The sequence below is a fragment of the Acanthopagrus latus genome, chromosome 8, assembly GCF_904848185.1.
Source record: "Acanthopagrus latus isolate v.2019 chromosome 8, fAcaLat1.1, whole genome shotgun sequence".
Classification (NCBI taxonomy): Eukaryota; Metazoa; Chordata; class Actinopteri; order Spariformes; family Sparidae; genus Acanthopagrus; species Acanthopagrus latus.
Window position 1 is genome coordinate 18,451,332 of NC_051046.1, and position 25,205 is coordinate 18,476,536.

Here is a 25,205-nt window from a genome sequence, read left to right on the forward strand (position 1 = left end):
GGCTTTTTATTGCTACTCAAAATTAGTTAGGGATATTGGGATAAATTAGTGTTTTACTTGATAGTTTATTCTGTGACTTTTATTTTCCATTTTAAAAATATTTTTGATCCCCAAAAATAATTCAACATGCTTGATTTGACTTTCATTTCATATCCATGCACACATACATATAAACACCTAACCCTTCAGTTAAGTTAGTCACTTTACTTTAGAGTCATGGTGACGGAGTGCCAGAGCTTTGGCGGTGTAGAAGTCCCAAAATTGAGCTACTTTAAAATATACCTCACACTCCAACATAGGTGCTTGTTACTGCAAACAACGTACAATTCAATGCAAGTCACATATTTGTAAAATTCAATTCAATTGTAAAACAAAGTAAAATGTTTTGCATGCATTCAGAATGTTAGTGATTCACCAGCACTTTCCTTAAGGGTAGTTTTTTTTTTTTTATTAAAAAGTATAATTGAGAAAATCCACTTTATTGCACAATACAACTTATAAATATTACATAACATTTATTAAAACATCTTTTTTCTCTCTGGTTTATGTTTGATGAAGAGTCGGCTGAGTTCTGTGGTTTAAAGCCACCTTGCCACATGTAGGTGTTCTGTTGGTCTGGAAGTTGGATTGACCTCCAGATGTAGGGGTGATGGAGAGGAGGAGTAGATTACAGTTGTTGTCCCAGTGAAGAGTTTCATTGGAATTTGGAGTGGTTGTTGAGGACAGAGGTTTAATTTTTTGGGGTTCTGATGTCTGAGTAAGAGGATCTGCTGCTGCATGGAGATGCACAGAAAAACACAAGGATTTGAGCACAAAGACTAAAATTAAAAATCAAAAATAGGGGTTTTGCAATGACATTAGGTCTTTATGAAGAGCTACAGTGGCAGAAATGATGCAGTAGCAATGACACTGTATGTATGTAAAGAATAACTATTAATTACCAAAAGAATGACTGAGATTAGAATTCTTCATTTGATAAATTAAAGATATAAAATGTACATTTCTGATCTACATCAGTAAATCTCATGCCCCATTCTTCATATATGGATGTTGGAGACAACCTTTGCCACAAACCCGAAACACCAGTATTCAACAGCTCTGGTGTGAGACTCATCAATCAATTACCATGATCCAGAATGTTTAATTGTGTTGCTTTAAGGGTTAAAAAAAAATCGAAATTTGTGCACAAACCTGTTGAGATCCTCAAATCTACTGCTCCATGTCTGCCTGCAGAAAACTGCAGTCAGTGTCAACTGTTTGAAAATCACTGAGCAGCCTGACAGTATCATGCTGTCAAAAGAAAAATGGTATAAGTTTAGAAGAAAAAAGTAATTGGGAGTGACTATAATGTTTTTTGGTCCATTCCCTTAATCTCTGGTCTGATGATCAAATTATTTACCTTTTGATGAGTAAAACGGTCAGCTCAATGGGCATCATCAGTAGGATCAGCAGATTCATAACCACTTTCAGAAACTTGCTGCCATCATGAGTGTTCCTGCATGCCTCACACAGCACTAACATTAACACACAAAATGTAGGACATAACACAAACTGTAATATATTTACATGTTTTAGTTTTGGGGCTAAAACCACATTCAGTTCACAGGAGGTCAAGATAATTCTATATTTAACAAATTAACGTTTTTTTTAGAGGACTCCTGGGGACATAAACAAATTAAGACAATTAAATAATTAGAATAAATTAATCATCTCAAAAATTGCTTTCATCTGTAAGTTTGAGCTGATTGATTTGTGAGAGTTTGTTTTTGTAGGTCTCATCTACCACTCATGTATATTTAATCAGAGCCTTGAAATACACCCCCTTAAAATGCACATTTCCACTGATGATCCTCCACTGAGGAGCTTCATAGGTGCATGAGATGGTTAAGTGCTTCAGTTAAAGGATGAATCATCCCTTCTCTGCTCCCTCTTTGTGTATCCTGCCTCTTTTGAACCAATGCTCGTCCAGAAACAAGCTTCAAATAAATCCAGTCCTTACATTTAATCATGCCATTCCCTCCTTACCTTTCTTGAAGCTCAGTGGGAGGTTTTCTATGACTTTCAGGTCCAGCCAACAATGATCCTCCTGATGCAGGTTACGTCCATTTGGCGGCGTCTTCTTTGACTCCGCCAGCTCACAGCAAGATTTGATTGTGTCTGTTTCCATCTCCAAACTGGGGGGAATATGTTGCTTTCCAAGCAGATCTATCACAGACAGCTGACTAATAACTCTTTTTCGGTGTTTACTTCATGGTGTGAACCAGAAATGGGTGAAAGAGCTCACCTCTATCTCTGAGGAAACGAAGAGCATCCATGTAGCCGTTGTGGCAAATCTCAGCCAGCTTCTGTTGGCAACAAAAGATGGAAAAACAATCCATGGTTGATAAGCTGAAATGCTGTGCAGCATCTCAAGATTGATTTGTCTTTTAAACTGAAAACATTAAATTATTGGTGTGACAGAGAAGAGAAGACATCTGCTATGAAAGCTATGGAACCTCCACGGCCACCCACCTCAAGTCTTGGTGGGAGGAAGGACGTACAGACCCGATGCACATTTCCAGTGTTGACCTGGATGCTAACGTTGCCATAGTGCACCTCGAAGAAGTTGAATGTGCCCTCTCTGGGGCAGATGTCGCTCTCGCCTGAGAACGGGGCCATAGTGATGGTGTTTCTCTGCTCGAACAGGGGCATGTTGTTGCTCAGGGCTCCATCCATATAGCGCTGAGAGGAAAAAAGAGATGTACTGAATGTTGACGTTCTCATCATAATTTTCTAAAAGCCTTGCTGGAATATTGTCCTATTCATTTTTTTTCATGTTCTCCATGCACCAAGAAAAACTTGTACTGTAAAACAAACAAAAAATCCCGTCAAACTAAAACACTGTTTTAAGTTGACTGAATTTTGAGAAAACGTAATTTTGTAATGATGCAAAACAAACAGGGTTTTCTTGTCATGTAGACTTGATAATGATAAATAATAATAATATAATTATAATTAATTTAGTTTTTTCAGTCTACCTAAAATATCTAGTTTACATAATTTTGTTACATATATTTTCTTTGAACTACAAAGAAGAAGGATCTCAGGACAGTATTAACTCTTAAAATGCTGGAAAATGTACTCATATCCTGAAGTTGATAGACTTCAAGTTAGAAGAACTTGTGTTGTGTCTAAGTTCTGAAAATAAAAACCTGAAACATATGGTTTAATTTAAGTTAATGGTAAAATGGGACTTTCCACAGACCGGTCTTTGTTAGTTAAAGCCCATATTTATGGGATTTTAAAATGTCTGATCAAAGGGGCTTTAAAGTAGAGAACACAATAAAACCACGGTGTGACGATTTCCTTCTGATCCTTTTACAACAAACGTAACTTAGAAAATGCACAGGACATCTACTCACCACTCCACGGTATGAAGGTGGGGCGAAACCACAGTAAACAGGGAAGAAGCAGCTGCAGATGAGAACCTGCAGAGGCAAACAATGCAGGAGAAGACATCAGGGGTCAGACTCAGCTCCTCATTTTAATGAACTGCTACCAGAACATGCAGACGCTGTGAAATCAGACCAGGCTACACAGTATTTCAGTCCCTCTATCTACTTCCTCCTACCTGAATGAGCTCCTCTCTGCTGTCAAACTCTGACACCAGAACATTCTTCCCATCAGTCAGTCTGGTGAGGGACACGCAGAGCCTTCCAGAGGCCCGACGGTGGGCGTCAGCCGGGAGCTTCTCCAGCAGGACGTCCTGCACTGTCTGCCGCAGACTGAAGGTCGGGTGGAAAATTCCCAGAGTGTGCTTTCTGGCCTCTTTCGCCACGGTCAGCACATCAACACATAACTGTTCTGAGGAAGAAAATGTGACAAAATCAGTCATGAATTACAGTTGGACTTGGGGGATTGGTTTAACGATAATAACAATAATGATGTTTTGATCTTTTCTTTTGATTCTTTGATGTATTGAAGATGCAAGAGTTGTACCCTGTCTCAGTTGCAGATTCACTGAGCTCCTCCTCTGTGAGCTCACCGTTCTTCGCTTGTTGTTTCTTGATTACTTGAGTCACTGTTACAATTTTCTCTCTCGGATCTCAAGGATTTAAGTTTGTTACATGATCACTATTGTAAATACGCTGTTATTTATTTTTACTGTGATGTAATTTATTCCCATTGTTGTACTGTACTTCTGTTTGTGTTTATGAGTCAGTGAACAAGATAAGTCAGTGAGCGACAGGTGCATTTCCTCATCCGGCCTCCCTTGGCTTTAACTGTGACCATGTGACCTCTGGAATTCGCTCTCATGAACTGTATGCGTGTGTGTGCGTGCGTGTGTGCGTCTATGAACCCGTCAAGTACACTGTTTACTTCACTTATCAATAACAGCACTTGCGCTGAGATAACATGAACCTGACCTTTCTGATTTGGCCACTTTTTTCACATATTAAGAAGACAATGGATATTTCTATCAGGTGTCACTTCTTTAACATAATCATACCTAGATCCGTACTGTCACACTGTAAATACAGGGCTCAGAACTAACTGAGACCCACTGAGAAGTAACTTACATTATTATTGACTAGTTAAGTCATGGTCAGGTTTTATAGACACATGCACGAAAGGAAAACACCAGATTTCCTTACATAAAATGGATTTATTTGGTAAAACGGGATTTCTTTACTATATTGTAGAGAGAGGAAAATACCACATTTGATCATGTAACGAGTAGTGTAAGGGGCTGTACAACTCTTACCTCCATCCATGATACTGTCTGATCATCGATCAGACAGATGACAAATCTCAGCAATAGAATATGTTTTTAGCCAAAAGGTCCAATTCCACTCACCGATGGGAATCCCAACTGTCAGAGCCGCCGCCACGAGACAACCGGATGAAGCTCCGCAGATTTTAGAGGCTCCATGAACGAGCCGCGGGACCTCCTGAAGGATACAGCTCAGAGCTCCCAGGTAATAAACACTCCTGAACCCACAGCCCGCAAAAGAGATGTTCCACTCCTCGTCCCAGCTGAACATCTTCTCCGAGACCTCAAACTCAAAACCACATCTCCAATAGTATATTCCTTTAAATCATTTATCAGAGGTCACCTAGTGCATTTGGAGCCCGTTGAGTATTTCATCAGCATGTAAACCCCTGTCTTATCTCCACCACACTCTCTCAGGTGCAATGGGCACCTTCTCTGGGGTATTGCACAACCTACTTGGCTCAAACGTCACATGTTTAGAGACAGAAAAACAGGAGTGCCGTCACAAACTGCACTGGGCCGGCTGCATGACACTTGACACGGTGCTCATAACAAGCACTATGCTGTGTACACAAGTTGGGGGGACCAAAGGGGGCAAAACTAACTCAGTGATTTTTCAACTTGTACTTGACTTGACTTGTGTTTGCCTTTTTGGACATGTGACAAGAGGTAAAGTGGAAACAGAGCATAATACATGACAGAATATTCGCACAAGTCAATACATTTATCATAATGAGAAGTATAAACGTGTTGAAACCTTGTGCTGTTGTTGTCCAACATCCTATTTTACTAATTAAGAGTTCTGGCTTATCATCTTTTTGAAAAACTGAAATCTGCAGGCATATGCTCCTAATTCTGCTTTTCATGGACTGAATGTGGCTCGACCAACCATCTGCTGGGATTACAAGGCCAGTGCTGATGTAGAGTCAACTGATTGTGACTTCTGACATTGATCTTTTGTTTATCTTTATTATTAATTAATTTGTTATTTGTTTATTTCAAATAAGAGTTGCCGTTATGTCTTCCTGACAAATGTAGTATGTACTGTATTCATCGATCATCTGAGAATAACATCTGGTTAAAATGGACTCAGAACAAAAGTAAACTTCCCTCAATGAAATCACAGCGCAGTTGTACAGATGGTTTAAAGGAAGCCACTGACATTTGATTTGATGGTGGCCACAAAACACAAACCATTTTTGTATTCCTTTATTCAACACTTGACTTTTTCTTCTTCTCTTTCAGTGCAAATATTAAATCTATTTGGAGCTGGACGCTGCAGAAGACTTTGAATCTGCTGTTCTGATGTAGTTTGAAGTTCGCTCGGATGCAATATTTCTGATCCACCCCACAGCTCTGCCCAAACCCCAGCTGCTACCTGCACCTTTTGGTGACTCTGCAACAGCCTCACTGAACCCAGCGGTGGGGCTTAAGGTGGGTGTAGAGGGTGGAGTCAGGGACTTGTAGTCAATCGCACCATGTGTGTCCCAGGTGAAGGCAAGACTGGAGGTGGGTGTAGCCTCTGGGGTCAATGGGAGAGCGTTTAAGTCCCCTTCATTATGATTCCACAGGTCCAGGACTGATGGTAGACTTGTACTTCTGCGCAGTGGAGTCTCACTGGGAAGAGCACAGTGTGGAAACAGGGATGAAGGGATGGTTCATGGCCATGATGGCATTGTGACTTGAGGAAAACACTGGTTCTGTGTCCGTCCATCACTTTGGAAATCCAGTCTCCCCCCAGGCCACAACTAACTATTGTGTAACTCTTATGTTAAGAAAATGTCTGCATTCAGGTCAATGGACAGCTGAGATCACGTAAAGCACTTGAGGCAACTTGCAGGAGTCTGCACATTTATGAAGATTTGAAAAGGAAATGATTCTAACATTGCTTACCGGTCATATTCTTCGTCGTCACTCTTCCCAGCTTGGTTATATATGCCTCCAGCCAGGCCATACAGCCAACTCATGTTCGTTGGTACGTCCGGGACCCAGTTCACAAGTCTTAAAGCAGAAATTGCAAAAATTAGAGTCTATTACCATTCCTACGGTTAATTTGACAACTGAAATGTAGTGTAGGAACAAAAAAAAAAAGAAAAAAAAAAAGGATAAAAGTACAGTTTGTAGCATTGACCAATGTGAAACACCACGGCATTTATAGCCTCAGCTAATTTTCAGTGCCTTTGAAAATTAGCTGAGGCAATGAATGCTTGTCTCTCAGAGGTGGGAACTAAAGAAGTACAAATACTTTACTAAGTATAGTATACTTCTAATACTACCACCGTACTTTTTTGATTTTCCAGGTATCTGTACTTTACTCAAGTACATACTTTTCTCGCAACTTTTTGCTTTTACTCCCTACATTTATACACAAACGTCTGTACTTTCTAACAGGCTCATTACTTTAGTTTTAATATATTTGAGGCAACATTTGCATGCCATATTCCCAACAGCACAAAACGGATTTCAACATCAGTGCATGTCACATGGCGTGCATGGCAGATGTAGCGAGATGAAATGTTGTAAAAGACTTAAAAAGACAGAGAGGGGCACTTGAATAGGGGGATAAGGCATGCAGTGAGAAAGGCAGTGATATGAATGAAACTGAACCTGCATTTGAAGCCGCCAACTGAGCAGATGCTGAGTAGCAAGACATCAGGATATACTTGTTGGCTCTAACAAATCATTCTTATTACTTTTACATTTTGGGTTCATTCCAGAGCCTGTATTTACTTTTACTTGAGTAAAAAGTTGTAATCGGCACTAAAGTGTGTACTTTTCGCACCTCTGCCGTCCCTAGAGGGGCTTTTAAATGGCTTGAAACTCAATAAAAAAGACAGCAAAACAAAGGAGACAGTGCAAGACATAAAGTCAACAATTTGTACGTACATAAAAAACACAAAACTTAGTATTCAACAAGAATTACAGATAGAACCATACAAGATATAATTCAATAAAGCACCATAAAACAAGAAGCTCCAGACCTCTTGTAAATACTCATTGACTTGTATCTGCACTAATGAAAAAAGGGGAATTTCTCGTAACCTGTTTGAACGACAGTGCCAGACAGGTACCATCAAGAAGACAAAGTTAATGACTGGATGATTGAAATGGCTCCTAACACATTAGAAATAATTTGGGTGAGGTGTAACAGGTTGAATACAGGTGAGTTCACTGTACCTCTGGGCTAGAGAGCGAGCCGACTCCACAGGCCGAAGTTGGGGAATCTTTGGCAGGTACCCCGTCATGTGAGACAACAGACCTCCAGCACTCGGAGTCTCTCTACAGGCCTCACACAACACTGTCACGAATACAGTGAAAAAAAAAAATTACACATTTAGTTTTATTGTACTAAATTTACTGTCCTTGTTGGTATATTATTGTTTCTTCAGTTTGTATCAAAGTGTCTCCCCCCAACAAGGAGGATTTCCCTGTTGATCACGTCCGCCGCCCTTCGATGACCTTCTTCACCTTTTTTAACGTTCACTGGGAGCTTCTCTATGAGCTGTGGATCCAGCCACCAGTGCTCATCCTCAGGTGGCGTCAGTTCATTCTTCTGTGTGCTCTCATCGGACTCTTGATCTTCACCCGACTCCCTCGCCAGCTCACAACAGGCCTGTTTGGGTCCGTCTATCGCCAGACTTCTCATGGGGCACTCACTGCTGATGAGATCTGTGATAGGCATTCAGATTAATTTGATTTCTGCAATAAGAAGCACTAGATTACTCACTGCCAGCGACTGTGGCTCGTAGAACAAAAACCTTTTCCCTCCACCTTCTGGTGACATAAATATCAACAGTATGTAAGACAAGGTTTCCTCACTGTTCTCTTGCAGGAAGCGGAGCGCATCTACGTAGCCGTTGTGGCAGATTTCAGCCATTGCCTGTAAAATCCAAAAGTGCTTGATGAGTATTCAAGCTAGATCAATCAATATATACAATATTGCAAGTGATCAATGTCCACTGCTATCAAATAAATGGAAGACTTGCCTCCCTCTTTGTGTGCTTTGCAGTAGTCACTTTCTGACCAGCAGAGGGCAGAAAAGAGAACAGAAATTTAAACTGTTCTCAGAGCCATTTATCTCTCAACAAGCTTTGAAACATGTTTTCATTTTCTTTGGAGGGGAGAAGATAAACAATACTATCGATGGCCTGTATGTGTGGATATTAGTTAATAGTATATATTAACAGATATCAGTCTTAGAAATAAGGTCAAAATGATGCCAATTTAATCTTTGTCAAGCTGATATCCAACATTACCAAAACATTGTGAGTCATCAAGTCAATATTGTCATTTTTGGGCAGGGGTAGACTGATTATTGGCCCTGGACGAATACGGGGGCCATTAATCAGCATTTTCCAATTATTGGTAGCTTTGATTTCTCTGTCAGATTGCCAATAAATTAAACTAATCTAAAAATGTGCTACTTTGGCTCTGATGCAGCCTCCTCTCAAACAATGTTTCACCCACAATAACATCCAATTGGTAACACGTCACAATTATTAACCTATAAACAATGAATAATCTGAATCTGCAAAGTAAATATTAACAACATTTATCAAATAAAGAGGCAGTGGAGAGGAGGTTTAAAGTACCAGAAAAAAGAAAACACTCAAGTAAAGTAAATGAATATTGTACTTAAGAAAGGTACAGGAACTAAGGTTTATTTCATTAATGGTTGATTTTCATTTTTTACTGCAAATGAATATCGGTCCCAGATATTCGGTGTCTCACCTGCGGCTCTGGGGGGAAGAAGGTGCTGGTCACTCTGTACATGTTCTCTGAGTTGACCTGGATGCTCACATTGTTGAAGCGCACCTCGTGGAAGTTGAGTGAGCTCGTTCGAGGGCAGAGATCGCTTTCGCCGGCGTATGCAGAGACCGTGATCGTGTGTTTCAGGTGGCATCGAGGCAGGTTGTCACTGACGGCACCGTCCACATACCGCTGGATGGAGAGAACCACAGTGCCACAACCACTCAGTGTGATTTAAAGTCATAATGTGTTGAAACTATGATACATCACACCATATCAACCTGTTTAATGTGCAGACAGGCTTAGAAATTCATCCCACATTTGCCTAGACTTGAGTTTTTAGGCTGCATTCAATGTCAACCCCCTGGACTCAGCATAGATGGGGGTTTCACACTAAGTTGTTCACCATAACAAGTGCTAAATAAAGTTGAGTTTCATTCTGAGAGATTGAGTAAAGATTGGGTGAGAATGATTCCCAGCTGGAGTCCAGCAGCTTGCTGGTTCACTCACCACTCCGCGGTAAGTGGGTGGAATCACACCACAGTAGAAAGGCACAAAACAGCTGCATATAAGGGCCTGGAAAAGACAGATGTTATGGCATATTAGTCACATTAGCAACATGAACTTCGAGTTTAAACCAACACAAAGAATTGAGAAATGGTTTCTGACGAAAGAGAGAGAGGAAAAAAAAAAAAAACGCTGATGGAGCTAAATTTATATTAAGCATTTTCTCCAGATAAGGAGTCAGAAGCAACATTAGAAATGACGGTAATCAGCAGAATCACTCCTCCAGTTCTGAATCCACATGTTCCATCTCCGTTTCCTCAAATGACAAAATCTGTCTAGTCAGCCTTTTCAAAATCTTAATCATAACTGATCATATTACGACTGTACTATCAGAGAGATAATACTTCTTTACTACTCTACTGATCATGTCGGTAATCATGCCACTAAACTGTCTCCCGGCCTGATCTAGTGTTCATTCATATATCATCTATTATTGTTTTGGGAAGCATAAAGCACAGTGTTGTAGAGTGATAAATACATAAACCTTGCACCGTGTGAATGAACCTTGTACCACAGAAGACCCTGGATGAAAGTTGTGAACTATACCTCAATGAGCTCATCTCTGCTGTCAAACTGCGACACTAGCACGTTCTTCCTGTCGGACACTCTGGTCAGGGACACACACAGCTTCCCAGAGGCTCGAACGTGAGCGTCTTCTGGAAGGCTCGCCTGCATCGAGTCCCTCACAATCTGCAGCAGGTTAAAGGCTGGATGCAGCGGCCCCAGTTTGTGCTTCCTGGCCTCTTTGGCCATGGACATCAAATCAGCACAGCATTTCTCTGCACAGAGGAACACAGAGTTGAATTTACAGACTGGGATTCTATAATTATAGGTTAACAGGATATAGATATTTTCAGAATAAAACTATGTTAAGGAGAGACCCACTTTAGGATATTGAATCTTTTACAGATGCCCCCCCATGTCACAATCATACTATCTGACTAAAATATTGGCAATGTCAGTTTTTTTTCCTTCTTATCTATGTGATGTTCTTTTTCGTTATCAGCTTGTGTTTAAGGCTCATCTGGCTGAAATCCAAGATTGCCGAGGATGACAGGTCATCTAAAGTGAATAAAAACTCTTACCTGTTTGCTTTTAAAGTCACTAAATCAGAAGTGTCTCAATCAGATGCACTCACATCAACAAATTCACAGATCAAACTGACAACAGTGGCTTTCTGGTATTTCAATAAAGCGACTAATATGGGTTCAAGCTGTGATATCTCATTAAGAATGAATCTGTCATGGTAGAAACAGAGGAAAACCCTGGATAAGAAATCGTCAGTGTATGATAGTGATAAACAAACAAAAACTAGAAAGTTCATGTTTAAAAAATACTCCCCATGGTGTTCATTTTGGTACCGACATTGGAGATTTATCCAAATACAACGTTGTTTGAGGCTTTGGATCTATGCCGAAGTAAATAATAAAATGCAGAGATTTAAATTAAATCTTGATTAATGTTTAATTAAAAATAAAGTGTTTGATATTCTCCAAAGTAGCGTTAAAATGGCAGATTTTTAAATAAAGGTTGGTCACTGGAGAGGGGACCCGCAACTCACCGATGGGGATTCCAACACTAAGAACAGTGGCCATCAGAGAACCTGCAGAGGCTCCGTAGATTTTAGAGGCGTCCTGTATGAAGCGAGGGAACCGCTCAAGGATGCAACTGGTGGCACCGACATAATAAATCCCCATGAAACCGCATCCTGCAAACGAGATGCTCCACTCCTTCTTCAAATCTATCATCTTCTCAGAGTCAAGACTCCACCGCAGACACGAACCCAACTTGTTGTGGTGTGAAAAATTAAAGCTGTGTAGTTCTGTGATGGAGACCTGCCACGTTCGCGTCACCGGCAAACATCATCCAAAGGTGGCAATGTGAACAGGTGTTGGGCAATTTCGTGTCTATAGAATCTCTTTTGCTATTGGCTGGCGATGTCACATGACAGCCGAATGAAGACCCAGCCCCTGAGAGTTCATCTCCTGCCCTGCTCATGTTGTTGTGAATTATCCTACAGTTCTGTTTACAGCTCCTGTCAGTTACACTTCCAAATCTTAAAATGAGCATCCCGGTGGTGGACTTCGGTGCATACAGCCTGAGTGAGGAAGATGTTACCGACGAGCAGATGCGCCACCTGAGCCAAGAGCTGAAAGCAGCTTTTACAGAAGTTGGGTTTGTTTTTCTGAGGAACACTGGGATCACTCGGGAGGAGGTGAGAAGAGCGAGAAGTAAAGTAGCACGCGGGATTTTACTTTGTGGGAAGTGTTTAAAGTGTCACGCGTCTTTTCTCCCGTGGTGTTTTGAAAAGGTGGATCGTGTCATGGACGCGTCTAAGAAATTCTTCCTGCAGCCGGATGAGCTGAAACAACCTTTCAGCAGGAAAAGCTTTGCCAATAACGCGAACCACGGCTGGGTGTCTCTGGAGACCGAGAGGTGGGAAGACTCAACACAGCACACTAAAGATCTGCAGAATAGTCTCTTTTTTTTCTCAGTGAATTTCTGAATAATTGCATTTCAGGTTGAATCCACGTCGACCTGGAGATCTAAAGGAGGCATTCAACACCGCTTCACTCCACCCTGACATAGTAATGATTCATTGTCGACGTGTGACCTTCTTACTATTATGCAACAGACCTAACTCAGAACCAACGCTGTTAAAAAAAAAAAAAAAAAAAAAAAAAAAAGTGCAACAATATTGTGTCAGAATATTACTTTGGTAGAACTGAAAGTTAGATAAAGCTTGAATAAAAGTCTGATATTAAATGTACTTAGTTATCAAAGAAATATTTTTTAAAAAAAAAGCTAATTATGCATGTACTCATACAACCACCAGCATTTTTAATCTGATTGCTGATCAAATTAATTTAGAAAGGTTCTACTTTAGTTCTGATACAGCATTCTGCAAAGTATCGAGTAACTGAAATAATTGAATGAAAGTACTAAAAAGTAGAATATTTGCCTCTAAAATGTAAAGGAGTGGAAGAATATGGCAGCAGAAAGTGGAAACAGTCGTGTAAATCACAAATACTTGAGTAGATCTACTTTGTTACGTTCCATCCCAGCAGACAGCAGTGGTGGTATGTAACTAAGTGGCCTACATGTACTCAAATATTGTTTGATGTTCTGTGTTTATGTTAAAGAAGAAATAGCGGCTGAGGAATTGTTAGCGCATTTTGTAACTTTCAAATGTCAGTATCAGTCAGGCTCTAAGTCTTCTCTCCTCTGCTGCAGAAGTGGCCGTCAGGAGCTCTGGCAGACTTCGAGGAGATCCAGAAGTCCTTCTTCCTGCGCTGTAAAGAGCTGAGTCTGCGGGTGATTAGGGTGATAGCTCACAGTTTGGGTTTGGACCCCGAGGTGCTCCTGAGTGCACACCATTTCATGGGGAGTATGTACAAAACTCCACACTCACTTCTGTCACTGTGGGGAGGGCTGTTGTTCAAGCTGTTTGTCATTCAGGACAGTTGTTGAGTCTGGATCAGCTGACATCTGTCAACACTCTGACTCAATCATTGTTTATCTGAATAAGGTATTCAGAGCATCTTCTCAGGCACCTCCTGTCTCACAGTCAGTGATAATGTCAGGAAGTATTTTTACTTGCTCACCTCTGTAGACTTACAAACAAAATTTCGGTACTCGCACTTTGAGTGTTTCAATTCTGTGCATCTTCATACTTGTACTCCATTATTATTGTGTGACTGCAAACGGCAAACGTTTCTCACAAGAAAAAACATCTTCAAGCTCGGCTCAGCCCATGTGGATATAAGCAAATCTGAACAAATTTACACACGAGATCAGTGAATCAACTACGCCTTTCAACAAGATCTCTGAAAGAAAACACTCACAACAGTAATGATAATACAAGAAACAAGAGCATTGAAGATAAAAATAAATAAAGGGAGGTCTTTCACCAACCTACCAACAACACATCATCATCTTGGAAGACAGATAAGACCCTCTATTTACCCCACAGGCTCATATTCACTGTCACAACATAACATTTCATCACACTGCCAAGCCTTACAGTGCCTTCATGTACTTATACCACAGCCAAAAATACTGTACCTCCCAGTATCGCACTGAATCTTAAGCTCAGTGTAAACTCCTGTGATGCTAATATACCAGTCAAGTTCTAACAGTGTTGTTGTGTCTCCTCTAGCTGATAAGAATGGCACAACACTGCGGTCTCTGTACTACCCTCCAGTAAACAGTGACAAAGCAAAGGAGGGTCAGCTGCGATGTGGAGAGCATTCGGACTACGGCACCATCACCCTGTTGTTTCAGAACTCCGAAGGTCTGCAGGTAAAACACCACTGACAAACTACAAACTAGTTTTTCCATACTTATAATATGAGGGCTACTTCTGCACAAAGAAATCTTCGGGCATGTTATCCACCCTACACCTGTTCACCTACAGGTGCATAGTCGTTCAGGTGAATTCATCTGTGCTCCCAGCATCCCTGAAGCGGTCCTCATTAATATCGCTGACTTGCTGCAGCGCTGGACCAGCGATCAGTTAATTTCTGTGGTGAGTGAAGACAGACTTTTGCCGATACAGTACGCCTCATATCTGGATGAAAAGGGTTCGGTAGATTTAACTGTTTGTTGGACAGGGGATACGCAGATTATGATTATAAAATGGTCACAAGTATGGTCTCCGAATCTAACTGGTCCTCACAAGGTCCTCTTTCATCAGCCAAGGTGTCTCGCAGAATAACCAATCCCTGTAAATACAATGAAATAAAACTGAAAAACTTACAGTAATCAGTCAATAATTATAGTAGTTTATATCAGAAAACAGTTAATATTCCTATTCTGTCAGGTGTTGGTGTGTCGTACTGCACATGTGAAAAAGTAGCAGAAAGTGTTTCGTGGCTTCAGAGGAAGCTGCATGTAATCTGACAAATCGTCTTGCCCAAGTTGCATTGTGGGTAATGTAGGCTCCAGGTTTTGAAAAGCAGTCCAGCACTGAACTACAGTAACACTGAAGGAAACACTGTGGACTGTTTAAAAACAAATTGATACAACATCAAAGATATTGTCTTTTTCCTGCTTCCTTTCAAAACCTGGTGCCTACATTACCAACAATGCAACTCAGCCATTAAGTGACATCAGTGGAGGCAACTTATCAGTATACATGCATCTCCTCTGGACCCACAAAAGAGTTTACGCTACTTTTCTTTTTGTTTTGTTTCACCTCATTCATCATTGGAAAATGGCATATATGGACTGTAATCCAGAGGCAATGATAGCAGTGTTTAACGGCGGAAATGTGTGTTATTAATGTTGAGCTTATTCATCTCCACAAGAGATGGCACCAAAAAAGCGTCATTGATATGACAGACTTCTTCCTGTAGGTACACAGGGTTTTGCTGCCCCCTGCTGGAGACTCCCGCACACGTCAGTCTGTGGCTTTCTTTGTCCAGCCAGATGATGAGGCTCTGATCACCTGCTGCGACGGCTCCAACAAATACCCTCCAGTTACAGCTGGTGATTACCTCATTGAACGCTTTAGTGAGTCATATGTACGGACCTGAACCAGTTTGTTTAAGGGTCCCTGCTGAGTTTTAAAGACATGTCTGTAAAGTCTTATAATCTTTTATCACAGTTACTTTTGCCAAAATTCTGAAAGTTTTACTTGAGACCCCACAATATTTTATTTTTTTTTTTAAATATGACTGTCTTCAGATAATCAGTGAGCCATGTGTTTGTGATAAAAGGACAACAGCAACAAAAAAAAAAAACAACTCTCAAAACTGCAAGCTCATTCACTTTATTGTCCACATTCAGACCTCGTACAACAGTTTGATGAATTCAGGATGTTAGCCGGTGGACGGATTTGACTGCTTTTTGAAAGGGACATAAAAATGCAAATAAAAACAACCTGCAACTATGTTTGTATCTTTATTTAATCTATTACCTGTTATATTAATCTATAATAAAGACCCTTTGATGCCTTTTGGAGTTAAATGCAGGCATTCCATTTCCTATGACAGAGACAAAATCAAATTTAACCCTGCTGCAGTTTTATTTATGTTGGTGTAGAGAATAAATAAATTAAAAGTATTCTATCGGGAAAATGACACAAAGTCACAGGCACTCACGCTCCACATGCAAACACACACAACCACTTCACACTCCATACAATTGTCACTCTAAACACCAGCACATTTATATTACATTTAAAGATGTAAATATATGTAATACATAACAATCTGTAAACTAAATGTGTTCTTCAATCATCTTGTACGAAGGAGGCAACAGTTAGAAATATAATCGAAAGAAAGTCCAATTTATGTAGATATAAACTTTTTAAAAAAGCTCACAGAAATTCACAGCAAAAGACCTTTACAAAAAAAGAAGCAGAAATATGACAAAATGATGGCAAAAGAGGTAACTGTTAAAAAGTCCTGAAGAAAATTTATAAACCAGGTAACAGGTTGGAGGACAAAATAAACTCTTATTTTGAAATATTGATTGCTAGCAAACCTTTTGCACCAACATACTGCAGATGTACATGTTCACAGTCTTGAATTCAACCATAAAGAAATGTGAGCATGAACATGATTAAGTGCAAGTTATTAAAAAGGGACATGGATCCAAGTCTGCCCCCTCAGTAAATATATCATTCATATATTACATCATAAAACTGCTTCAATGTTAATAGGACCATTTCATTCATTAGTCAGTAGTACAACATAAACTCTAAAGTTAAGTTTCTGACATTCATTTTTTCTTTAGAAATAATCAGCTTTCTGCAATTAAATAAATAAACATTTCCTCTACAAGTGACAATGAACTACAGTGTACACTAAACGAAACATTCACATATCAGAACCACAGCCCTCCCCGTTTCATCCCAAAGTACTTCCCATGGAGAACATGAGAGTCCTTATTGTGATACAAGATCAAAATGACAAAAACAAAAGGGTCGATTGTTCACACACACACACAAAAAACCTGGAGCGGCTCCACACTTCCAGTCTGATTTATGCAGCTAAATGGGGCATAATGGGCACTGGCACTAAATCTGGAGCCTGAAATCACATTTTCTTTTATGTGCTCTTAATATTTCGGCAGAATTTTGTCAAGTGGTTTTTTGAAAGTCTTAAACAGTAATGGAAGATTGGAACATGGCAAACAAACAGACACACACAAACATACTCACTGGCATTCATACCGCTCAAAAAGTATTGAGGCCTGCTAAGAGTGTCCTGGCACCGGAACATCTTGCTGCTGGTGACCTGGGGGGAGTGGCTGACTGTTCCCTGGTACAACTGGTGCAGATTCACTTCCAACTGCTGGCTCTGCAACAATGAGTCCCATTGGGCCAAGCTGATGAGCTGAATTTACATGATCATGAAGACTATATTGTACCTATTTTAGCAACTGTTTTTTTAAGAACCGACTTTACAATTGAAATGATTACATTTGGGGTTAGCCCCTGATTATATCACCAAATTACTAACCCCCTAAAAACCTGAATGCAGCCTGTTAGCGATTCCAAAGTTGAGGCTAAACACAAGTACAGACCAAGCTTTTGGATTCAGGGCTGCATGACTTTAAAACCTGCTACCAGAGGAGAGCAGGCAGCCTAGCTCTGTTTCAGTATTGTCAATGATGTCCAGTTTGGAGATACTTGTACTTTACATTAATATTTCCAGTTCCTGCTAATTTATACTTCCATTCCACTACATTGTGTAGGCAAATATTGTACTTTTTACTCCACTACACTGATTTGATACCTTCGGTTACAAGGATACTATGCAGATTCAGATTATTCAATGCTGACAGCCAATGCTTTGTGACCTGTAACCGATCAGCACATTTTAGCACATTTAAACAATTTTTCTTTTTGTATTCAATCAGAAAAGTGCTGGATATCCGATCCGTTAATGTTTCAGGCGGGGAACCGATCAATTCTTTTGCCTTTAGGTTAGAGTCCTAGGTATGTTTGATTCAAATGTCCCCCCCATTTGTACCCTCGACTGATGGCAGCTGAGTTTTCAAGCCTCTCTGGATGCCCCTTCTGAGAGTCTAGGAGCTCAGGCTTAAGACATTCTGAATTGTATTATGGGATTTGTAGCCTCGAGCATTTTTGGAGCTTAAGGCTGAAGTAGGCAATACTAGAGAAAGATAGTTGATAACAGAGACTAATTTTAAGGTCGTCTTTTGTCCCCTGTGTGTCCTCCAACTTTATATTAGTGCAATACTAAATAGAAGGAGTAGTTCTTTAACTGCTTGTTAGTGCAAAGTCTCTTCTGTGTCTATGCTCATTTAAACATCAGTCATTGCAGTGCGATACTTACGTTTGACCTCAGCATTTAACTTTTGGGCTTTTAATTTTTCCATTTCGTCGACCGCCTGAGCAGAGAAAACCAAGAGGGAAAATGTTAGCACATCACAAAGTAAATGGGAACCCCTACTCAGTTTATCATAGAAAATATTTTTTTAGGAACACAACAGTGACATAACTACACACTAAGTTACAGTCTGACATGCCTTTTTATCCCCTGAGCTGTGACAAAAATAGCTGAATGTTGTTAACTTTAACCCACCTACTGCATCTCAAACTTAGCAGCAGAAAGAGATACTGTACTTGCACAGAATCTACAGAAAACAGTCACATCTGGGTGCAGCTAACTAGTGCTGTTAAAAGGGGAATAATGTTTCACTTGCCAAAAAGATAATCAGAAAATATTTTAAAACATTTGAACTTTGTGTTACTGTATTTCTCCAGATATTGCACATGTCAAGTGACTTACTGAGGGAAGAAAATCTGGATTCTGATTGTATTTCATTTTTCATTTCATTTTTGTATTTATTTTATTTTTTTTAATTTACCTGCTGTAGCTCCAGCTTTTGAGCGTTCAGTTCTTCCTGTTGCTTTTCAAGCTCCTCCCTCTGTTTCTGCAAATTTGCCGACTTCTTGTTGATGTCATTCTTTTCGTTAGCAAGTTGCCGTTCATACTCCCTCAGCTCCTCCTCGGTGTAAACAGGGTTTTTATCTAAAGTCTGTGGAGGTCAGGGAATTACAGGATGTAAAGAATTTACATCCTAGAGATGTCAATTGTGGAATGACAGACTTTTCTATAGAACCTGGCTCTTACCTTCCACTCGTCCTTTTCCAAAAACTCGTCCTTTTTGGTAGCTGCCAGAAACTCGCTCATTGACACAAGTCTGTCTTTATTAGTGTCCACCTGTGCATCAACACATGAAGCTTCTAAAATCAACAGCAAGAACAATAAATGGACTTCAATATTAATCATGGGAGAAAGGAGGAAGCCTCGATTTTTCAACCTCCTGCTAAGGTACTGACTCTAATGCTGTGATTCAATCTTGTACTAATTTGAGTGATGTCTGACACACTACTGTTCTGACAGCACTGCTTGGATAGATAATGTATTAAAAAAAACAGACTGACTGGTTTGCTACAACTGAAGATTTTTAACTACAACATTATATTTTAGATATCAAAGCTCCACTTTTGGTAAAACATGGGGGGGTGACTTACTTAGAACTATGATTTAAAAGTTAAATAGTCAAACCTAAAAAATTCAAATAGAAAACCTCTTAATCTTAATTCAAAGATTTTTTGGGGCCTGATCCGGGCTGATTATTTCTTTAAAAGTAACACTAATGACAGAGCCTTTATATTTATTCTGTTAATGGGGTGGCTTACCTCATTCATAACGTGCTCTCTCATTCGCAGTCTTTCTTCTTCCATCTCGACCATGTCGTCCTCTTCATTGTCAGGGTTATACACTTTCTCCAGCTTGAAGACATGAATGGACACAACATTGTCTGCAAAGGCTTCCTCATTTATATATTATATAATGCTTAATCATGCAGAAGATCCAGGTAGTGAGATGTCAATGCATCAACATAAATACCTCTTTAGTGAAGAGAGCTTCAAGCTCGTGCTCATCGAAGAAGCCGTCTCCATTGCTGTCTGCAAAACAAATTACATTATTAACTCGATGATCAGATCGTTTTATCCACTTATTTTTTTTTAATGTTAAAACGCCTATGCACAACACTTTCTGCAAACGATGTCTGTAACCCAACCACAGAATCACGATTTAATGCAAGATTCAGAACTGTGGAAACCTCTGATGTCCTTTCTCATTCTTGGCTTGTTGGACAAATATATGGTCGCTGGTTACCATGCATTTTGAAGAAGGTCTTGGGATCAAAGTCTTCTGGGTCCAAACCATCCGACTCACGCCAAACCTCCTTCAGCTGGTCTTCACTGCCCTACACACACACACCAATGCAGTTTTATTTGACCATAGAAATAAAGCTTGTTTAACTGATTCCTTCCTGACTCCTTCTTAATGCTATTTTACTAAATGAGTTGTAAGCTGTAATTGTTTTCATGAACTTAATTAAAGCGCGAGTCTTACAGGGTGGTTCACTTTTGGATGATTGGCATGTTTCTTTCTCAACTCCTCGAAGTGCTGCTCCTCCCTCTTGCGGTCCTCCTCGCTCATGTTCTTCAGACGTTCCCTCCTCTCGTGCTCCTTCATCATCTCATATCGCTTGAACTCATCATGGCGGCCCTTGTCATAGTTCTCCAGGTCACTGGTTGCCTACGAATGAAAACAAAAAGGGAAACAGGGGAGGTTCACACGTGGTTACTGACTTTCTGATTATGGCACCTTTGTTTTAGACTGATACAGGTAATTAGTTAATCCACAGCCCTGCAGAGGTACACAGGTATACACTCAGTATACAGTCTATAGAAACAGGACAGTTAAGGGAGTAAAAATGTTTTATATACAGCTGAATGTAAACTCTACTCTGGAGAGAGTCAGAGAGTCATGCTGACAAAGTGAGCCAACTTCCCTATTGGTGTTGCTCTCTCAAAACTGATGAGTTAACTTCTGAGCCAACAGCCCTCTCCAAAAAAGGACATAGACCTTTGAATGACATAGAAAGGCCGGACTGGTTGAGCGGACACAGGAGCCAGCAGAAAAGAATGATTCTCAGCAGTTCTGAGAAACACAGCTTACACCTGTAATTGTATATCATCTCAACCATCCTAATTATATAGCACTTATACAAAGTAAAGCAGTTTTTCATAGTGATTATATGTACAACTGTGATAAAGTTACATATAAGCAGCAGCACAGCATACACAGTGTGGAGAAATATGGTCAGTAGAAGCTATTAAGTCTTATTCATCCAAGTGCCATGTATTTATCAGTTCACAGCCAAGTTAGACTACTTTTGCAAAAACATGGTTGGAGCCATAGATTATTACTTCCACAAACTTCTGTCAGATATAGTGATAGATGAGTCAAAGAGACTAGACTAATATATTCAACTAAACAATCCCTCTGCTCTTGCACTCTTTTTGCTTCTGGGGGATGGGAGGTTATCAAAAAGGTTCATTTTGGTAATTTTGCCAACAAGGCTGATGGCACTGAGTCATTTCTATACTTTTGCTGTACTTTATGTTTAGTCATTTGGATGAGCTATGATAGTTGATAGGGTTAATCTAAAAGGCAACATTCATACTTGATGAATTTTCTCCTCATTGGTCAACTTTCAAACCAGTGAGGAGCAGCAACTATAGTTGCCAAATAAAAATGAATCATAAAAAAGTGACTACAGTTGAGTGGACTGGATTTGGCCCCAGTAAGCCCCGCAGCCCCTTAGGAGAAAAAGTGGCAACATCCGGCGACCCTCACAGGTAAGCGGAAAGACAACGAAATGAAACAAAAAAAGTCATTCCATAAACAGTTTAAAGGTTTTTTGTCATCACAACTTGTACCGATTTGATGAGGCGATCCAGGTCCTCCACCTCGAAAGTGTCTGGGTTCCCATGGTTGAGGTGCTCAAACTGTTTCAGCAGGGCCTGATGGTCCACTGTCCGGCCTGCAAACAAGTAAATAATGAAAAGTTGTATTTGATTGTAAAGTGTTTTGCAGGACTTTGGACTTAAAAGTTGAAACAGACATTGTATCTATTTCAGACTAAATTCACAAAAACAGAGATTGTGTCATTATGTAAACTAACTCATTGGTCACTCTTTACTGTTAATTAGGATATAGCTATCACACAACCAGTTTGTTTCCTTAAGATTCAGCCTCAGCGTGCTGTAATACATCATGTTCCTGTGTCTAACAGCCACTTCCTATTTTGTCATGATCAGACTGCTGATATGTGGGTCTATTACAAAAAGTCTTTTGCCAAAAATGACTTTCTCCAAAAAACATAAGGAAGAAAGGACACTTGCCATTCCCCTCCTGGAGGTCATGTTTGGCTCTGATGAGCATCCGCAGCCTGCTCATCTCCTCCCTCTTCAGTTCGTCCAGCTTAGTCCGAAAATTGTGGTGGACAAAGTCCAGCTCTTTGGCAAGTTTGCCTTGCTGCAAGCAGAAAACCAACATACCACAGTTCAGCACAAAGTGTCTATGTCAACAAAGAGCTTACAAAATAATGGAGTTTTTAGTCAGTATGCAGACAGACCTTGATGTCATCCATGTTGGCATTTTTTAGCTTTTCTCTAAAGTGGGGGTCCTTCTCGAGAAACTCAATGACTTCCCTGAGGTAGCGGTCGTAGTGGAGTCCAGTGTCCTGATGTAGAAAAGAAAATAAATCACATATCAGTGTTTGTTGGACTAAAATTCATATTTAAAATTTGACTTAGGGCCTTCAGTTTCTTTTTGAGATAACTCCTTACGACACATACACCTGAGACCTAAAGCACCTGTTACACATACTTTTGATGACTGCTAGAAAAATGGTGAAAATAAAAGGGAGAAATCCACGGTCACCTACAGTGACACAGTGGAAACAGAAGCTGAGGGAGGTGTATGGAATGGAGGCTTTAAGTGCTGCTTGCTGGGCCCCAATGTGTCTTTAGCTCTATGTTTGTCTTTGTTTTTTTCTGTTTTTTTTTCTTCCTCGCACTGTCATAGGTACTCATAGGTGCTGCTGTCAAAGATTGTTTTGTACTGTGTTTCTTCTTGTTAAATGAAAATAAAATTCCCCCCAAAAAAGATAATAATTTGACTTAAGGCCAGAATGCAAAACAGTTTCCTCAGTTAGAGCTGCTCTAATTGTTGTTTTTTATTCAATAAGTGTTAGATATCTATACCTATATCTATACCTCTATCTGTCTGCTCAGGGAATGCCAGAGAGCAGTATCCTGCTGTTCTGGTACCTACACCAGCAATGCACCACAGAAAAACCTACCAGTTCCTTTTCCTCAGTTCTTTTGAAGAAAAGAAAGAAGTCATGCAAGTGTGGTGACATAATAAGAGGAGGGAGGGGATTGTCAACTGCCAAATAGACAGGAAGTTAGCTAAAACGGTGTTTACTGAGGCTTTAACATTTGCAGAAGAACTGAGGCACATAATTTACCCTGATATTGCTCTTGTTTGTTCTGAGTAAATACCCACAGGCAAGTGTCCTCTACATGAGAAACAGCCCTGTTGAGACACCGTAAGCCCATATGGTTCCCTCCTTTGGTGTAATTATCTATAAGACCCTTGCAATATCCCTGCATCCCTGTCCCCGACACTGTCCATCTGACTCACAGCACTCTGTGGCGGCTCCAGCTCCTCTTGAGGCTTGTCTTTGGTCTTGTCCACACCGATAGGCACTGACTGGATACACAGCCACAGACTCAGAAGAACCAGCCCACAGTGGGCCATGGCTTTCCCCCTCACCATCTGGTTTGGTACAAAAAAGAGGGAAAGGGGTTATTTGCAGTGTTACGTGATCATGGCAAGTCTCTCACAGAGCTTTGTAATTGTATCAAAAATGTTGATAGCACCTAGTGTCTAGCCAGTACAAAATGGGCAGGTGCTTTATCTTTACAAAAGACAACACCCTTCATTGCCCAAGAATTGCAAAGGGGGAATAAGCCACAAATTCACCCAGAGACATTATGAGCTTATGCAAGTTAGTCTTTTCAAAACTCTTAAGCACATGCAAAGGAGTGTGCAGCACACGTGTTTGATGGATAAAGAAACAGCGAGCTTACTTAAAAACAATTCCTCCGCCTTGTAGCTTGAGTAAATATTTTAAGCCTGTAAGAATTCATGACAAACACATTAGCTGACGGTCTCATTTAAACAACGTGTTGTTCAGTGAGGAAGGTTTAGTAAAATGGTAGCTAATTCATTATCCCACTGATGTTGAAAAGCTGACAAACAGCCTCCAGCATATACAGTAAATAACACACGTAGAAGAACACTTATTCGCAAACTGACACTTACTTTGAGCTCCTCTTTTCACACTTAACCGCGCTTTAAACGTCCAGTTTTCCTCAAAGATCCTCTCCGAAGCTTGTTTACAGCTGTCATTTATACAAGCCTCCTAATGGCCACAACCTACAGAAAAAGGTTGTGTTCACCATGGCAACGCTCCTCCCCCGGTTGTGCCTATTGGACAGAAAAAGTACACTTTCTTTGTGAAACAGTCGCGTTGAGAGCTGATTGGACGTTTAAGCTGTCAGTCAAAGTGTATCAAAGTGTCAAACCGTGGCTTAAGGTGCGTTGAGCCAAACTGTACGTGGCGTTCTTCAACCTCCGACGAGGGCGGAGTTACTGATTGATGAAGGGAAGCGAAACATTATTCATAGTTTAAAAATGGAAGGCAATACTTTACTATGTGTTTGTACACGGCAGCAGGTCAGTGCCAAAAAAATTAAAAAATTAAAAAATGAACGGAGATAGCGAATACTGTGCGTTGTACTGTGTAGCAATACCTGTATAAACATACATAAGCAAGCATTTCTTTTATTTGAGTAAAAATGGCAGTTACAGGAGTCAGTGTTAATCATTCATTAATAATTCAACTTGAATTTAAATATAGGGGCCAAGTATTGGGCTAATGGATGGGTGTGTTAAATCAACACTGACTTTCAGAGTGCAAATTGTATATCATGTCATTCCGAATACAAAACAATAATACTACATGCACTTAAGCAAGTTTCCATGAACAGATGGATGGGAAATTCCCGTGTAATAAATTCCTTTGTTACAACAGCAGGATAAGGCACAACACTGAATAGTAGGCCAATACAGAGGAAAATACAAATTAACACCAATAGAGAGAAAAGTACATGTCAATAGAAAAAATTAAAACTCAGCCATTTCAAAATATACTAAAACAGCTC

The 25,205-nt window shown here is 40.1% G+C and overlaps 4 protein-coding genes across 7 annotated transcripts; 1 reads left to right on the forward strand and 3 right to left on the reverse strand.

Moving 5' to 3' along the window:
* Positions 1-463: 463 nt before the first annotated feature.
* LOC119023963 (patatin-like phospholipase domain-containing protein 2) lies at positions 464-5,797 on the reverse strand. Of its 2 annotated transcripts, none has more exons than XM_037106295.1 (9): positions 4,838-5,797; positions 3,611-3,843; positions 3,402-3,467; positions 2,512-2,721; positions 2,285-2,345; positions 2,026-2,205; positions 1,400-1,514; positions 1,192-1,290; positions 464-770 (listed from the first exon to the last, which is right to left on the reverse strand). In XM_037106295.1, exons 1-9 carry the CDS (start codon positions 5,022-5,024, stop codon positions 731-733), a joined length of 1,191 nt encoding a protein of 396 aa, XP_036962190.1. In that variant the 5' UTR covers positions 5,025-5,797; the 3' UTR covers positions 464-730. The 2 variants fall into 2 exon arrangements, with proteins under 2 accessions (XP_036962190.1, XP_036962189.1); XM_037106294.1 differs by having other exon boundaries at positions 464-773.
* A 150-nt stretch (positions 5,798-5,947) lies between these two features.
* Positions 5,948-11,960, reverse strand: LOC119023958 (patatin-like phospholipase domain-containing protein 2). The gene is made up of 9 exons (XM_037106280.1): positions 11,631-11,960; positions 10,616-10,848; positions 10,013-10,078; positions 9,485-9,694; positions 8,573-8,633; positions 8,222-8,422; positions 7,931-8,051; positions 6,647-6,754; positions 5,948-6,370 (listed from the first exon to the last, which is right to left on the reverse strand). Exons 1-9 carry the CDS (start codon positions 11,815-11,817, stop codon positions 6,013-6,015), a joined length of 1,545 nt encoding a protein of 514 aa, XP_036962175.1. The 5' UTR covers positions 11,818-11,960; the 3' UTR covers positions 5,948-6,012.
* A 67-nt stretch (positions 11,961-12,027) lies between these two features.
* si:dkey-10o6.2 (uncharacterized protein LOC100124608 homolog) lies at positions 12,028-15,962 on the forward strand. 2 transcript variants are annotated; one of them, XM_037106298.1, is made up of 7 exons: positions 12,028-12,284; positions 12,381-12,505; positions 12,591-12,657; positions 13,304-13,364; positions 14,229-14,371; positions 14,487-14,597; positions 15,427-15,962. In XM_037106298.1, the coding sequence occupies exons 1-7, from the start codon at positions 12,132-12,134 to the stop codon at positions 15,604-15,606; spliced, it is 840 nt and encodes a 279-aa protein (XP_036962193.1). In that variant the 5' UTR covers positions 12,028-12,131; the 3' UTR covers positions 15,607-15,962. The 2 variants fall into 2 exon arrangements, with proteins under 2 accessions (XP_036962193.1, XP_036962192.1); XM_037106297.1 differs by having other exon boundaries at positions 12,030-12,284; positions 13,304-13,457.
* LOC119023962 (nucleobindin-2-like) lies at positions 15,827-24,450 on the reverse strand. Of its 2 annotated transcripts, XM_037106293.1 has the most exons (14): positions 24,304-24,398; positions 24,069-24,114; positions 23,620-23,754; positions 22,547-22,654; positions 22,314-22,446; positions 21,849-21,952; positions 20,476-20,661; positions 20,236-20,326; positions 19,963-20,021; positions 19,752-19,844; positions 19,180-19,269; positions 18,914-19,084; positions 18,379-18,433; positions 17,273-17,376 (listed from the first exon to the last, which is right to left on the reverse strand). In XM_037106293.1, the coding sequence occupies exons 3-14, from the start codon at positions 23,752-23,754 to the stop codon at positions 17,273-17,275; spliced, it is 1,329 nt and encodes a 442-aa protein (XP_036962188.1). In that variant the 5' UTR covers positions 24,069-24,114; positions 24,304-24,398. The 2 variants fall into 2 exon arrangements, with proteins under 2 accessions (XP_036962187.1, XP_036962188.1); XM_037106292.1 differs by lacking the exon at positions 24,069-24,114 and having other exon boundaries at positions 15,827-17,376; positions 24,304-24,450.
* Between the last annotated feature and the right edge of the window lie 755 nt (positions 24,451-25,205).

Coding starts and splice junctions, on each gene's coding strand:
- LOC119023963 (XM_037106294.1), bottom strand. CDS start 5,024: ATGTTCAGCTGGGACGAGGAGTGGAACATCTCTTTTGCGGGCTGTGGG. Junction 2,722..3,401: donor CACCTTCATACCGTGGAGTG/GTGAGTAGATGT, acceptor TTTTCCTCTCAG/CGCTATATGGATGGAGCCCT. Junction 1,515..2,025: donor CCCACTGAGCTTCAAGAAAG/GTAAGGAGGGAA, acceptor TGTTAATGTTAG/TGCTGTGTGAGGCATGCAGG.
- LOC119023958 (XM_037106280.1), bottom strand. CDS start 11,817: ATGATAGATTTGAAGAAGGAGTGGAGCATCTCGTTTGCAGGATGCGGT. Junction 9,695..10,012: donor CACCCACTTACCGCGGAGTG/GTGAGTGAACCA, acceptor CTCTCCATCCAG/CGGTATGTGGACGGTGCCGT. Junction 8,423..8,572: donor CCGCTTCCTGCAAGAGAACA/GTGAGGAAACCT, acceptor TGCCTATCACAG/ATCTCATCAGCAGTGAGTGC.
- si:dkey-10o6.2 (XM_037106297.1), top strand. CDS start 12,132: ATGAGCATCCCGGTGGTGGACTTCGGTGCATACAGCCTGAGTGAGGAA. Junction 12,285..12,380: donor CTGGGATCACTCGGGAGGAG/GTGAGAAGAGCG, acceptor TGTTTTGAAAAG/GTGGATCGTGTCATGGACGC. Junction 14,372..14,486: donor AGAACTCCGAAGGTCTGCAG/GTAAAACACCAC, acceptor GTTCACCTACAG/GTGCATAGTCGTTCAGGTGA.
- LOC119023962 (XM_037106292.1), bottom strand. CDS start 23,754: ATGGTGAGGGGGAAAGCCATGGCCCACTGTGGGCTGGTTCTTCTGAGT. Junction 19,270..19,751: donor GAGAGCACGTTATGAATGAG/GTAAGCCACCCC, acceptor GTTGATGCACAG/GTGGACACTAATAAAGACAG. Junction 18,434..18,913: donor AAAAGCTGGAGCTACAGCAG/GTAAATTAAAAA, acceptor TTCTCTGCTCAG/GCGGTCGACGAAATGGAAAA.